The 13,766-nt window shown below is 48.0% G+C and overlaps 1 protein-coding gene across 1 annotated transcript in view; it reads right to left on the bottom strand.

The window, feature by feature from the left end:
- The window catches only part of FRAS1 (Fraser extracellular matrix complex subunit 1), a 341,121-nt gene that overhangs the window by 28,895 nt on the left and 298,460 nt on the right, over positions 1-13,766 (bottom strand). Inside the window, exons 53-59 of the mRNA XM_081924721.1 lie at positions 12,694-12,856; positions 11,045-11,291; positions 9,178-9,522; positions 8,303-8,463; positions 4,281-4,428; positions 1,982-2,187; positions 896-1,052 (exon numbers count right to left, since the gene is read on the bottom strand). Of these exons, the coding sequence (XP_081780847.1) occupies positions 896-1,052; positions 1,982-2,187; positions 4,281-4,428; positions 8,303-8,463; positions 9,178-9,522; positions 11,045-11,291; positions 12,694-12,856 (1,427 nt within the window). The remainder of the gene's footprint in view (positions 1-895; positions 1,053-1,981; positions 2,188-4,280; positions 4,429-8,302; positions 8,464-9,177; positions 9,523-11,044; positions 11,292-12,693; positions 12,857-13,766) is intronic.

Genomic DNA, 13,766 nt, shown 5'->3' with positions numbered 1-13,766 from the left:
TGGTCTTTAAGGTGCTACTGGAAGGATTTTTTTTTGTTTTGACTATGGCAGACCAACATGGCTACCTATCTGTAACTAGAACACTTTGAGTTAGGTTTATACAATTAAAACTATAAATGTGTCTGCTGGAACTATGTAACCAGAATATTGGAGCCAAGTGCTGTATATATAATAACCGTGGCCAGGTTTCTACATGTTCAATTATGGGGAAACTCCCATAAACTAACTAAATATGACTCAGTTAGGAAAATCTGGGAGCAGACAAGCCCAATTAAGTTGAGAGCGCTGTTGAAAAGCAGAGATAAATACTCAGAAGTTATGCACAAGAGGAACATGGTGACCTAGTAGATAAAAAAGGAATTATAAATATCTGGGGAAGGGATGGGCTATATGGTTTTTTTAAGTGCATGCAGGCTGTAAATAAATACATAAGAAGTTAACTGCGGGTAAGATTTCTTATGAATTGCAGTTAAATGTTACTACTTATCAACTCTTGTGAGCCATTTGTTCTACAAATTGCATTTAAAGGCCAATAGCTATTTGTAAATGTTTGCAAGCTATTTTTAAGTACATTGATTGTTAGGCACTTAAATATGACCTTTTAACCTCTGTGCCCTGGCTCCTGCCCAAGAACAATGATACAGGCACTTTCTTGTAGGTGAAGAAGCAGAGTTTCATTCTAGCAGACTGACGGTGCAAACTCGGCAGCAGGAGGAAAGCAGGAAATTAGCACAGATACCCCGAGGCTCCAGCAATGTGGCAAGGCTCAAACCAACTAGGGGGAGAGGAGCTTCAGGGTTCCCCAAGCACAATTTGGGGACAAGGCCAGTGGTGAACTGGTCCAGTGGGTCCGAAAACACGTAAAGGCTGGCGAATGCAGGCCAGCTCCTCTTACCATCTTCATCATTGGAGATAATAATGGAGGCCATATTATTCTTGCCAACTGTAGCCCCACTCCAGTGGTTTCCAAGAGGGTTGCTCAGGTATATCTGGAACTTCTCCTCCGGTTCAAAGGCAGAGTCATCATTAATAAAGATAGTGCAGTTCTTTACCTAGAGCCAAGGATGCCAACGGTTAAGGACGAGGAGGTAACCCGGCTAACCTGTTTATTAAAAACACAAATATGCTGTCTCTCCTGCAAAACGTTCATGGCAGCTCCCAGCACAATAATAAAAAAGTACAAGAAATCAGTAATAAGTAGGAATATCTGGAAAAAGGAAGACTGGGATAGCAGATAAAATAGCTAATATGCCCAGAGCGCTAGCATTGACGGTTAGGCAGGTCAGGTTTTCGCATGCTGCAAACCATTTAGAGAATGCTTTAAAATATGAAGTGGTATATACAGTGCTTTTGGGGGGAGAGACACAGGGGTACGCATACCCCTAAACATTTTGTGAATTTAATGGGAGAAGAAACTATTTTTTATTATTATTAAAAAAAAATAGTTTCTTCTCTCGCATGGTGAATCGTCAGTTCCATTGAATAGCACTGTGAACCTTCAGTTCCGTTGCTACCCCCAATGGCGGTTTCATTTCCTTTGCCGGTGTTTCCTGAGTCTTAGACAGAAGCGAGCGTTTAATGTGTGAAGCAGTGTGGAATGTGGATGTGTGGAATCAGGAAGATGTTAGTGCACAGAACCCCATGCCAATGTGGAAGTTACTGTGAGCTGTCAGCTATGTGATATGAGGTAATGCATGTTCTTTGTACTTTTGTCAATTTAGTGTATTTATCCCCCCCCCCCCGATTTGAACTATAAAATGGTGATTTTCTTGAGTCAAAATGAGAGTACCCCGAAATATTTCTTTTTAGGAAAAACCACTGGGTATATAAATAACCGAAGCAAATAAATGAAAAAGAAAGCACTTTGCAGTGCAGTGAAAGGGAGTGGTAAAGATGGGCATTCCTAGACAGGGAGTTTCACAAATCGGATGTGTCCACCAATTCATTGGCTGTTGTTTCATTGTGAGCTACATCCACTCACCTTCTCCCCTTTCAGAAAAGTGACACGTGACTCCTCCATGTTTCTCCTTTCCTCAAAGTCCTCCATGGCTTTTGCTGTCTGGCCCTGGGTGTAGCACCTGACCGACGACTCATAGCTTAAGTCTCCGGTGCGGATGATGGGAATGTGGAGGATGCCCTCCTTCTCTTTCACAGGGTACAATTCTTTACTAAATTTCATGTTTGGCACTGTGGAGGAAAGAAGAGGAATCACTCAAACTTCTGCGGGCCTACAGTATGCTGAAAAATGAGGGCATAATTTCTCAGAAGCTGCAAGCTCAGGAATGCGTGACTCCTATTTTAATTAGGTCACAGGGGGTCTTGGTGCCTTGAACAGGGGACAGTGGGGTCCAGGCCTTCTGGGTAGGTTGTAGACAAGAGGTAAAAGGTAAAATGTAAAGGACCCCTGGATGATGAAGTCCAGTCAAAGGCAACTATGGGGTTGTGGCGCTCATCTCGCATTCAGGCCGAGGGAGCCGCCGTTTGTCCACAGACAGCTTTCCGGGTCACGTGGCCAGCAGGACTAAACTGCTTCTGGTGCAATGGAACACCATGACGGAAACCAGAGCGCACGGAAATGCTGTTTACCTTCCCACCGGTGCGGTACCTATTTATCTACTTGCACTGGTGTGCTTTCAAACTGCTAGGTTGGCAGGAGCTGGGACAGAGCAACGGGAGCTCACCCCATTGCGGGGATTTGAACCGCCGACCTTCTGATCGGCAAGCCCAAGAGGCTCAGTGGTTTAGACCACAGCGCCACCTGCCTCCCTAAGAGGGAACAGCTGACCTTATGAATGCTACTCTGCAGTGCTTCATCTTCCCATGACTGGAGAATGTGGTACAGATTTCAGGCCCAGCAAGATGAGGCAATCTGAGAACCTAAAAGGTGGCTGCTCAGGGTGACCACTGGATCAGACCAACAGCCTATCTAGTCCGTCATCCTGTTTCCCAGATACCTCTGGGAAGTCTAGAAGCAGAGGAGGAACACAATCACCCTCTCTCCTCATCATGTTCCTCAGAAACCAGCTTTCAGGTGTGAAATGGCATCCAGGTCTGAATGCCTGTGAACCTGGAAGGAATGTATAGCCAGCATGACCAATAGCCACTGATTTTCTGATCCTCCCTGCATTCATCTTTATCCTCTTTTAAAACCATGTCAGCTATTGGCAGCCATCCCCACATCCCACGATGGTGAATTCCATAAATTGACTATCCACTGCTCGAGAACCGGAGCAAGTTGTTGCTCAGTGTAAGCTGGACTGCTGCATACTGCCTTGAAAATCTTGCTTGGAGCTATGGAACCACATTAAGGGCAATTCCAGGGCTCAAAATTGAGTACTGGCATTGCCTTCACTTCATATACAGTCGTACCTCGGGTTACATACGCTTCAGGTTACAGACTCCACTAACCCAGAAATAGTGCTTCAGGTTAAGAACTTTGCTTCAGGATGAGAACAGAAATTGTGCTACGGTGGCGCGGCGGCAGCAGGAGGCCCCATTAGCTAAAGTGGTGCTTCAGGTTAAGAACAGTTTCAGGTTAAGTACGGACCTCCAGAACAAATTAAATACTTAACCTGAAGTACCACTGTATCTAATTTTTATTTAGTCTCTAACAATATTATCATCATACACATTTTTTTAACATACAAAGTTTCTTCTTGATTTCCAACCACTGATGTTCCTGATGTTCGTTTTTTACTTTTTATTAGCTGTTTTATAACACACACATGTTTATTATCTAAACCCCGAGACCATTAAATCTTTAGTAATCCACTGCTTATATTTCAAATCCTGTCTGCAACATCATATATTGGTGTTAATTTGATTAGGTAATTCATCTGGGATCTCCATTCCTCCTTAAACACTTTGTCATTATGTCCTCTTAATTTGGCAGTTAATTTCGCCATTTCAGCATATTCCATCAGTTTCAGAAGCCATTCCCATGGGCTTCTTCACTCCCAGTTGCAGACAATAAACAAATAAATTCTGCATGTGGTGTATTCCAACACATCATGGGCAGGGAGCCACTGTGCATGTACACATTTTAAAATGCCCATCAGCCCTAAGCTTGCCAAGAAAGTTGTCTTACTGAAGCTCAGTTACATAGCTTAGTCGGTAGAGCATGAGACTCTTAATCTCAGGGCTGTGGGTTTGAGACCCACATTGGGCAAAAGATTCCTGCATTGCAGGGCGTTGAAACAGGTGACCCTTGTAATCCCTTCAAACTCTACAATTCTATGAGCGCCAGTCACACTAAAATATTTCTTTGTTGACCCTCTTACCATCCTGGAAGGTGTCATTAATGGCCACCATTGCTTGAAAAGGCTTGGCCAGCTCTGCTCCTTGCGGCGAGCTCAAGTAGACGACGAACGTCTCCACCCCTTCGATGACTGGGTATTGTGCATCATCCAAAATTGTCAAGGTACAGTACTAGAGGAGATGAGAGAAATAAAAAGGCCTACTTTCTTAATATATAAAACCGACCAAACAGGCAGTGCCAGATTTATGTATAAGCTAAACAAGCTATAGCTTACGGTCTCACTCTCTTGGGGGCCCCAAAAAAAAATTAAAGAAAAAACTGGATGTACATTTCCAAAATATAAGATAAAGTACCGTATTTTTCGCACCATAGGACGCACTTTTTCCCTCCTAAAAAGCAAGGGAAAATGTGTGTGCGTCCTATGGAGCGAATGCAGGCTTTCGCTGAAGCCTGGAGAGCGAGAGGGGTCGGTGCGCACCGACCCCTCTCGCTCTCCAGGCTTCAGGAAGCTATCCGCTAGGAGTGGGAGACCCAGCTCTCCCACCGCTAGCGGAGCGCTGCATTAATCCCGAAGCTTGGGGCGTGCGGAGCTCAGCGCGCCCCAAGCTTCTGGGTGCCGGCAAGGTCTCTGCTAGCCCTGGGAGAGCCCCGCGACGTCGCGCGGCTCTCCCAGGGCTAGCGGACCACTGCGCTAATCCAGAAGCTTGGGGCGTGTGGAGCTCAGCACGCCCCAAGCTTCTGGGTGCCGGCAAGGTCTCCGCTAGCCCTGGGAGAGCCCCGCGACGTCACGCGGCTCTCCCAGGGCTAGCGGACCACTGCGCTAATCCAGAAGCTTGGGGCGTGCGGAGCTCAGCGCGCCCCAAGCTTCTGGGTGCCGGCAAGGTCTCCGCTAGCCCTGGGAGAGCCCCGCGACATCGCCCAGCTCTCCCAGGGCTAGCGGACCACTGCGCTAATCCAGAAGCTTGGGGCGTGTGGAGCTCAGCACGCCCCAAGCTTCTGGGTGCCGGCAAGGTCTCCGCTAGCCCTGGGAGAGCCCCGCGACGTCACGCGGCTCTCCCAGGGCTAGCGGACCACTGCGCTAATCCAGAAGCTTGGGGCGTGCGGAGCTCAGCGCGCCCCAAGCTTCTGGGTGCCGGCAAGGTCTCCGCTAGCCCTGGGAGAGCCCCGCGACATCGCCCAGCTCTCCCAGGGCTAGCGGACCACTGCGCTAATCCAGAAGCTTGGGGCGTGCGGAGCTCAGCGCGCCCCAAGCTTCTGGGTGCCGGCAAGGTCTCCGCTAGCCCTGGGAGAGCCCCGCGACGGCTAGCGGAGACCTTGCCGGCGCCCAGAAGCTTGGGGCGCGCTGAGCTCCGCACACCCCAAGCTTCGGGATTAGCGCTCCGCTAGCCGTGTCTAGGCTGCGGATAGCAGCCTGCTTCCCGGAGCGTCGGGCGCCCTGAAAGCAGAGCTCCCGGCGCTTCGGGAACACACCCGCAGCGTGGGGACCCTTGCAGGAGCTCCCCGCAAGGCTCCCCACGCTGCGGATAGCAGCCTGCCGCCCGGCGGGTGGGGCACCCTGAAGCAGAGCGCCCCTCGCGCCAGGCATACATCCGCAGCTTGGGGAGCCCTGCAGCAGTTCCCCGCAAGGCTCCCCAAGCTGCGGATAGCAGCCTGCTTCCCGGAGCGTCGGGCGCCCTGAAAGCAGAGCGCCCGGCACTTCAGGAACACATCCGCTGCGTGGAGAGCCTTGCAGGAGTTCCCCGCAAGGCTCCCCACGCTGCGGATAGCAGCCTGCCGCCCGGCGCGAGGGGCGCCCTGAAGCAGAGCGCCCCTCGCGCCGGGCAGACATCTGCAGCGTGCAGAGCCCTGCAGCAGTTCCTCACAGGGCTCCCCACGCTGCGGATAGCAGCCTGCTTCCCGGAGCGTCGGGCGCCCTGAAAGCAGAGCGCCTGGCGCTTCGGGAACACATCCGCTGCGTGGAGAGCCTTGCAGGAGTTCCCCGCAAGGCTCCCCAAGCTGCGGATAGCAGCCTGCCGCCCGGCGGGTAGGGCGCCCTAAAGCAGAGCGCCCCTCATGCCAGGCATACATCCGCAGCGTGGGGAGCCCTGCAGCAGTTCCCCGCAAGGCTCCCCAAGCTGCGGATAGCAGCCTGCCGCCCGGCGGGTGGGGTGCCCTGAAGCAGAGCGCCCCGCACGCTAGGCAGACATCAGCCAGCCCCACAAGCTCGGGGGACAGCAGGGAGGCGCAGCGCCACTATCCCGCTGTTCCTCAACCTGGTTCGGTTTCCCTGACCTGCTTTTGGGGGGGAAATAAAGGGAAATTTTTTTCCCTTTATTTCCCCCCAAAAAAACTAGGCGCGTCCTATGGTCCGGTGCGTCCAATCGTGCGAAAAATACGGTATATATAAAGGTAAAGGTGGACCGTTAGGTCCAGTCACAGATGACTCTGGGGTAGCGGTGCTCATCTCGCTTTACTGGCCGAGGTACAGCTTCCAGTGTACAGCATACAGCTTCCGGGTCATGTGGCCAGGATGACTAAGCCACTTCTGGCGAACCAGAGCAGTGCACGAAAACGCTGTTTACCTTCCCGCCGGAGCGGTACCTATTTATCTACTTGCACTTTGACGTGCTTTCAAACTGCTAGGTCGGCAGGAAAAGTATATATACTTCTTCTTAATTGTATTTCACTATTAATGCACTTCTTAATTGTATTTCAGTCCAACAATTACTTTGATAAAATACATATTTTGTTATTTGCAAATGGCTTTAGATACCTCATAGGTCCATAAGTTACCATATAGCATATATTCAACACAAAAAACAGCAACAATTTGTCGTTGACAAAGGACAGCTAGACATATAAAGGGCCCCATTACCTTCAGTAGCTTAGGGCCTCATCAAACTTAAATCTAGGTCTGTGTGAGAAGGAATGCCAGAGGATATGAGAGGAGTCGATGGTGTTGGGCTCTTCTAGATTCAGAAATGGCACCTGCTTTCATTTGTGCATCGCTGCTTATCTCAGATGCACGAAGAAACAGCCAAAAACATCCAGACTGTTAGGTGTACCTGAGCAAAGTTCTGTGCATGTCTTTCCCAAACATCTGATACCTGGGGCACAGTTTGTTTTCTGGATTATGTAACAGGAACCACGCTGAGCCAGATGTTCTCAGATGACAACTTTCAGGAAGAATTTGGGGGAGGCCAACCAGGGGCTCAAACACAATAATTTTTGATAGGGGAGGGAACTCACCCTCACTTTCTGAAGTTCCTTCCAATAACTGCTGGCTGGCAGTCACCTTTTCCCCTTGCCAAAAACAATGACCACACAGCATTGTTCCTCCAGAAGTATCTGGATGCAAAAAATGGCAACCCCCGGGGAAGGAGTTCTGAGTGGCGGTGGCAAGTTTTAGTGTGGATTTAGGCTCATCATAACCACCCACCAATGTCTCTAGTTTGGTACTGCACTTTCTAGGTACAATTAAAAATGGTTTCGTTCACATCTTCCAAAACACCAAGCAAACCAAACTGCAGCTATCCTTCAAAATCTGAATTTCTCTGAATTTTGTCATGCAGTTATCCAACCAAAAAATCTCTGCAGAAATGTGAGGAGAACATGGGCATTAAAATGTATATATTAGTGAAAATAAATGTATTATATTAGGGGACATTACTTGTAAAAATGTGCATGTTGAGCAATAAATAAATCAATCACATGTATATTGCTAGAAATGCTCACAAAAATGCTGACAAATTTTTGTAAGGACTTTTTTCTTTTTAAATCACAAACTGATGCAAAAATGTGATGATCTGAAATTCAGGCTGGAAAAAAAAATGTGAAAGTCAGAGAAACCAAAACTGACAGTTCCATCCGTCTCTAATTACCATTTTTTTCCTGATTTAACGTCTAGCTTGGCTCTTTGTTTGATCTGCACCATTTCTGTACAGACTAGACAAGTAAAACACACAAGAAGCATGACACAAATGCATCTGAATGCTCCTTATGAGACAATGCTTAGTTTGGTCCCAGGTACTAATTGCTCGGTAATAGCAAAAAATGTAGCGATACCTCTTCAGTTCTTCCTGGGCGAAATTCCACTTTCTTGGAGCTGGGTATGTAGTCGACACCCGGAGTTGCCGATGGCGGATCCGATGTCCGAGTGGCGCACCATACGGACGTGGGGGTCGAGAGGTCAGGGCCGTGCCTAGTAATGGGGATTTCAATGATTCCTGCAAGGAAGGGAGAGAAGGGAGGAGTTTGTGGGAAAAGGTGACTACTGTACTGGTAGCATCTCTAAAGCAGCGTCTGCCAGCCTGGTTCCTTTCCAGATGTTTTGGGCTACAGTTCCCATCAGCCTCAGTGCTTGGATTCAAAAACCAAGGTACCAACCACTGTAGGCTTATGCACTCTTTGAAAATAAACTTGAGCCCCATAAGAAGAGAGGAAGGGTAAAATAATCATAGCTCAGGAATGGCAGATGAAGATGATGGACTTTTGGGAACTAGCCGACCTGACCGGAAGAGTCCACAACCAGAAGGAGGAGGAGTACCAGGAGGAATGGAAGAAATTTAAAGACTATTTATCTAAATATGTTAAGATAACTTAAATAGAATTACTTGCAAGTATCAGATTGGCCTAGGATTTAAATATGTGATGTTATAGAATAATATGTTTAAAGTTAAAATGAAAAGAAAGAAAGAGGTTAATTGACTAAGTACATTTTATGTGAAAATAGTTTTGGAAAACTGCTCCAATGATATATATGGAAACTCAGCCAGTGGGATTCAAGGAAGTCACCCAACAATGTTAACAAAAGTGGAACTATTACAGTTAGGATCTATGTTTGCTTGTTTGTTTGTTTTTTGATGTTTTCTTTCAGGAATTTGTTGATATGTTTGTTATAAATTTGGAAAATTAATAAATAGATAATCCTCGTCTCTCACCTGCATCCTCGCTGACTGTAAAAGTAGCCGTTCCAAGGGACACTGTCGAAGCATCGTTGGGACCGCTGATCATGACCTTCGCTGAAGCGATGCTCCCTATGCGCGCGTTCTCCGACGCGCCGGCAAGCGCGATTTCGAATTCCTCCTCCTCTTCGTACTCGCTGTCGTCAATCAGCTTCACGTCGCAGGTGGTCATGGTGACGCCAGGCCCCAGCACCACGCGGTTTTCATTGGACATCCCCCTGGACTTGAAGTCTGATCCAGACTCTAAGACATGTGCACTGCTCCCTTTGGCACTTTTGGGGACTGTGTAGCAAACTGCAGACACGGTGCTGCTGGAGTCGCCTGTAATGCACAGCACAGAGTTATACAAAAGCTGCTCTCCAGGACAACTGGTTCAGAGAATCGCAGAGTTGTACAGGTGGAAGGGACCACGTGGGTCATCTAATCCAACCCCCTGAAATGCACAACTCTTTCACCCAACATGGGGCTTGAACACACAACCCTAAGATTAAGTGTCTCCTGTGTGGCATAATGCTTAGAGGTTTGGACCCTGGAGACCAGGGATGGAATCTCCACTCTGCCATGAAGCTCACTGTGTGGCCTTGGGCCAGTCACCATCTATGAACCTAATCTATCTCACCGGGTTGTTGTGAAGATGTAATGAGGATGTATATACCACCTTAGTCTCAATGGAAGATAAAGGTGGCATATAAATGTAATAAATAGATATAAAATTTCTACTTTTATATTACTTTATACAGAGTTTAGACCCTTGAGTGCAGACTTAGGTTTGCATAAAAATTTGCTAATGAACTGGAACAAGATCCTACATTTTGCTTCATACTGTTGTTAGTTTGGGTTGATATATGACTTTAATGCGAATCTAGATTCCCTTTTAGGATTTCTATTGCTAGGCTTCAGTATGAAACGTTAGTGAATTGTCCAGTCACAGTGTAACACTATATTTATTTCTGAGATATATACTTAGGCCAGATATAAAGGTAAAGGGACCCCTGACCAATAGGTCCAGTCGTGACCGACTCTGGGGTTGCGGCGCTCATCTCGCTTTATTGGCCGAGAGAGCCGGCGTACAGCTTCCGGGTCATGTGGCCAGCATGACTAAGCCACTTCTGGCAAACCAGAGCAGCGCACGGAAACACCGTTTACCTTCCTGCCAGAGCGGTACCTGTTTATCTACTTGCACTTTGACGTGCTTTTGAACTGCTAGGTTGGCAGGAGCAGGGACCGAGCAACGGGAGCTCACCCCATTGTGGGGATTCGAACCGCCGACCTTCTGATCAGCAAGTCCTAGGCTCTGTGGTTTAACCCACAGCACCACCCACGTCCGTAATATACTGAACTGTTAATGGAGGGGCTTGGAATGCTGCTGCTGCTGTGTTTCAAAGTGTGCAACTTTAAAAAGTAAAGGTAAAGGGACCCCTGACAGTTAAATCCAGTCGCAGACGACTCTGGGGTTGTGGCGCTCATTTCGCTTTACAGGCCAAAGGAGCCTATGTTTGTCCACAGACGGTTTTCCGAGTCATGTGGCCAGCATGACTAAGCAGCTTCTGGCTTAACGGAACACCAAAACCAGAGCAGCGCACAGAAACGCCGTTTACCTTCCCACCGGAGCGGTACCTATTTATCTACTTGCACTGGTAAGCTTTTGAACTGCTAGGTTGGCAGGAGCAGGGACCGAGCAAAGGGAGCTCACCCCATTGCGGGGATTCAAACCGCCAACCTTCTGATCAGGCTCAGTGGTTTAGACCACAGCGCCACCAGCGTCCCTTAGGATTGTATTATTTACTGGAAGTCAGTTTGCACCAGCTTCCCATCCCATGCTCTAAGCCGTAATGCAACACACCTTTCCTTTCAATGGGGGCAGAGAGGATGCCAGCACTCTCGCTGATGTGGTAGACTTTCTTGTCAAACTGCAAGGTAGGCTCATCTTCCGCATCGTTGATGAAGACTTTGGCCTCGGTGATGTCCCCCAGCAAGGCATAGGCTGGCATGCTGAGCTCCACGGTGAAGCTCTCCGTGTTCTCAAAGATATTGTCGTCGTTTATCAGGATAGTGCAGGATTTTGTGTCCTCCCGTTCATCAAACTGAACCTGTGTGGAGCAAGGTTGTGCATTGACTACGTGCAGAGAGGTATAAAAGGCTGAAGCAGACCTTAACTGGAAAACAGGCCTGCTGCTGCTGTTTTATGAGTTCCACGGCAGTGAGGCATTATTTGGGAACGGTCATTATTGACTCAAAAGTGAGGAGGAATTAAAGAACCTTTTAATGAGGGTGAAAGAGGAAAGCGCAAAATATGGTCTGAAGCTCAACATCAAAAAAGCGAAGATCATGGCCACTGGGCCCATCACTTCCTGGCCAATAGAAGGGGAAGAAATGGGAGACAATGAGAGATTTTACTTTCTTGGGCTCCATGATCACTACAGATGGTGACAGCAGTCACGAAATTAACGCCTGCTTCTCGGGAGAAAAGCAATGACAAACCTAGATAGTATCTTAAAAAGCAGAGACATCACCTTGCCAACAAAGGTCCGTATAGTTAAAGCTATGGTTTTCCCAGTAGTGATGTATGGAAGGGAGAGCTGGATCGTAAAGAAGGCTGATCGCCAAAGAATTGATGCTTTTGAGTTATGGTGCTGGAGGAGACTCTCTAGAGTCCCATGGACTGCAAGAAGATCAAACCTTTCCATTCTGAAGGAAATCAGCCCTGAGTGCTCACTGGAAGGACAGATCCTGAAGCTGAGGCTCCAAGAGAAGAGAAGACTCCCTGGAAAAGAACCTGATGTTGGGAAAGATGGAGGGCACAAGGAGAAGGGGACGACGGAGGATGAGATGGTCGGACAGTGTTCTTGAAGCTACCAGCATGAGTTTGACCAAACTGCAGGAGGCAGTGGAAGACAGGAGTGCCTGGCATGCTCTGGTCCATGGGGTCATGAAGAGTCAGACACGACTAAACGACTGAACAACAACAACATTATTGACTTACAGTTGGCCTGGTCTTGACACCAGACAAGAGCCGCCAAGCCCAGACTGGCGATGCCCAGTTTAGGTGACGGCTCATGACTTAATACTCACTGCCACATTTTTCACAGCTGGGTGAAAGGAAAAGGTTCAGCCCAGGAAGCTTCTCTGGGCTTGTTACCATGCCCACCTAACACTTCACCCTTTGGGTAAGACATTGTAGAGCAGGGATCAGCAAACTTTTTCAGCAGGGGGCCGGTCCACTGTCCCTCAGACCTTGTGGAGGGACGGACTATATTTTTTAGCGGGGAATGAACGAATTCCTATGCCCCACAAATAACCCAAAGATGCATTTTAAATAAAAGCACACATTCTACTCATGTAAAAACATGCTCATTCCCGGACCATCTGCAGGCCGGATTTAGAAGGCGATTGGGCCAGATCCGGCCCCCGGCCTTAGTTTGCCTACCCATGGTGTAGAGCATTCCACTGTGGATTTTTCCCCAGGGTGTGCAGTGTTTTTCCTGAACCCACCTGGCCTGCATATTCTACGTAGTCCTGTTCTCCTGGCCGTGAAGCTGAGCTGGAGGTGGCAGTTCCCTGCTCCGTACGGCACAGAACAATAGCATATTGTTTGAGGTTACCCGTCCTCTTCACTGTGACACTGATGGAGCCTGCCTTTTCACTGACATTGTAGCTGGAAAGAGAGAGAGGAGAGAATGAGTCCCCCCCCCTCCATGTAACCAAGGAGATGCAGCCCAGAGGCTGTGAAGTGCACAGAAACCAGTGGGGCTGAATACTGCTAAATTGTGAATTCATGTCCCCCTGATTTCAGGGGGCTGGAGTCGATCGCTACACTCAGTTTGTATCGGTTTAATTTATTTCAGTGCATTTGCTTCCTCTCGTTCAGCGAAGAATGTGCAATCTGCCTTAATTAGGGTGATTCGCCATAATTGAATTGGCGCAATCTGACGCCGGGGAAAAAAATAAGTAAATAAAAGTGGCATAAAATAAAATTCTTCTTGTCAGAAATCTAGTTAGTACCAATCTGGTTGAACAATGCATCCTGTAGTGTGTTGCTCGTTATCAGCTAATCACATGTAAATATTATCTGTTGTAATCTGATCTGTGCGCTGCCTTGAGTTCCCCTTGGGAGATTAGGCGGGATAACAAAATATGCAAGTAGATAAAATAAATGAGTAAATACAGAGGCTGAAGTAAGACAGATCCGGCTGGTTCGTCCAAGCCAGCAAATAGAAAGTCGAACCTGTTAACGGAAAAATCTGAGGGCTCCCTTGGACAAAAACAAAGACACCAACCAGGATTACTTGGAGCAAAACAGCAGCCTGTAGGCTTGGTCTTTATTGAACTGTTGCAACAGGGTATTCCCCTCACTTGCAGGAGAGAGGAAGGACACAGAAAAATGGTGTGCCAGACCTTATAAAGACTTTTGAAATTGCCACCCTGTAGATCAAGACCAACCCCAGAAACATCATACATACATCACAGAAAGGAGGGGTTGAGGGAGGAGTTGTGGTGGTAACCTGAGTGTCGTGTCACCTGGCTGGTTCCCCCTTTCCCCCTCCCCATGAGTACTTTCCAGGTGG

Source organism: Podarcis melisellensis, assembly GCF_964234715.1.
Source record: "Podarcis melisellensis genome assembly, chromosome: 9".
NCBI classification, from domain to species: domain Eukaryota; kingdom Metazoa; phylum Chordata; class Lepidosauria; order Squamata; family Lacertidae; genus Podarcis; species Podarcis melisellensis.
Note: the sequence above shows the minus strand (reverse complement) of the source record. Positions and strands in the feature narration are given on the sequence as shown.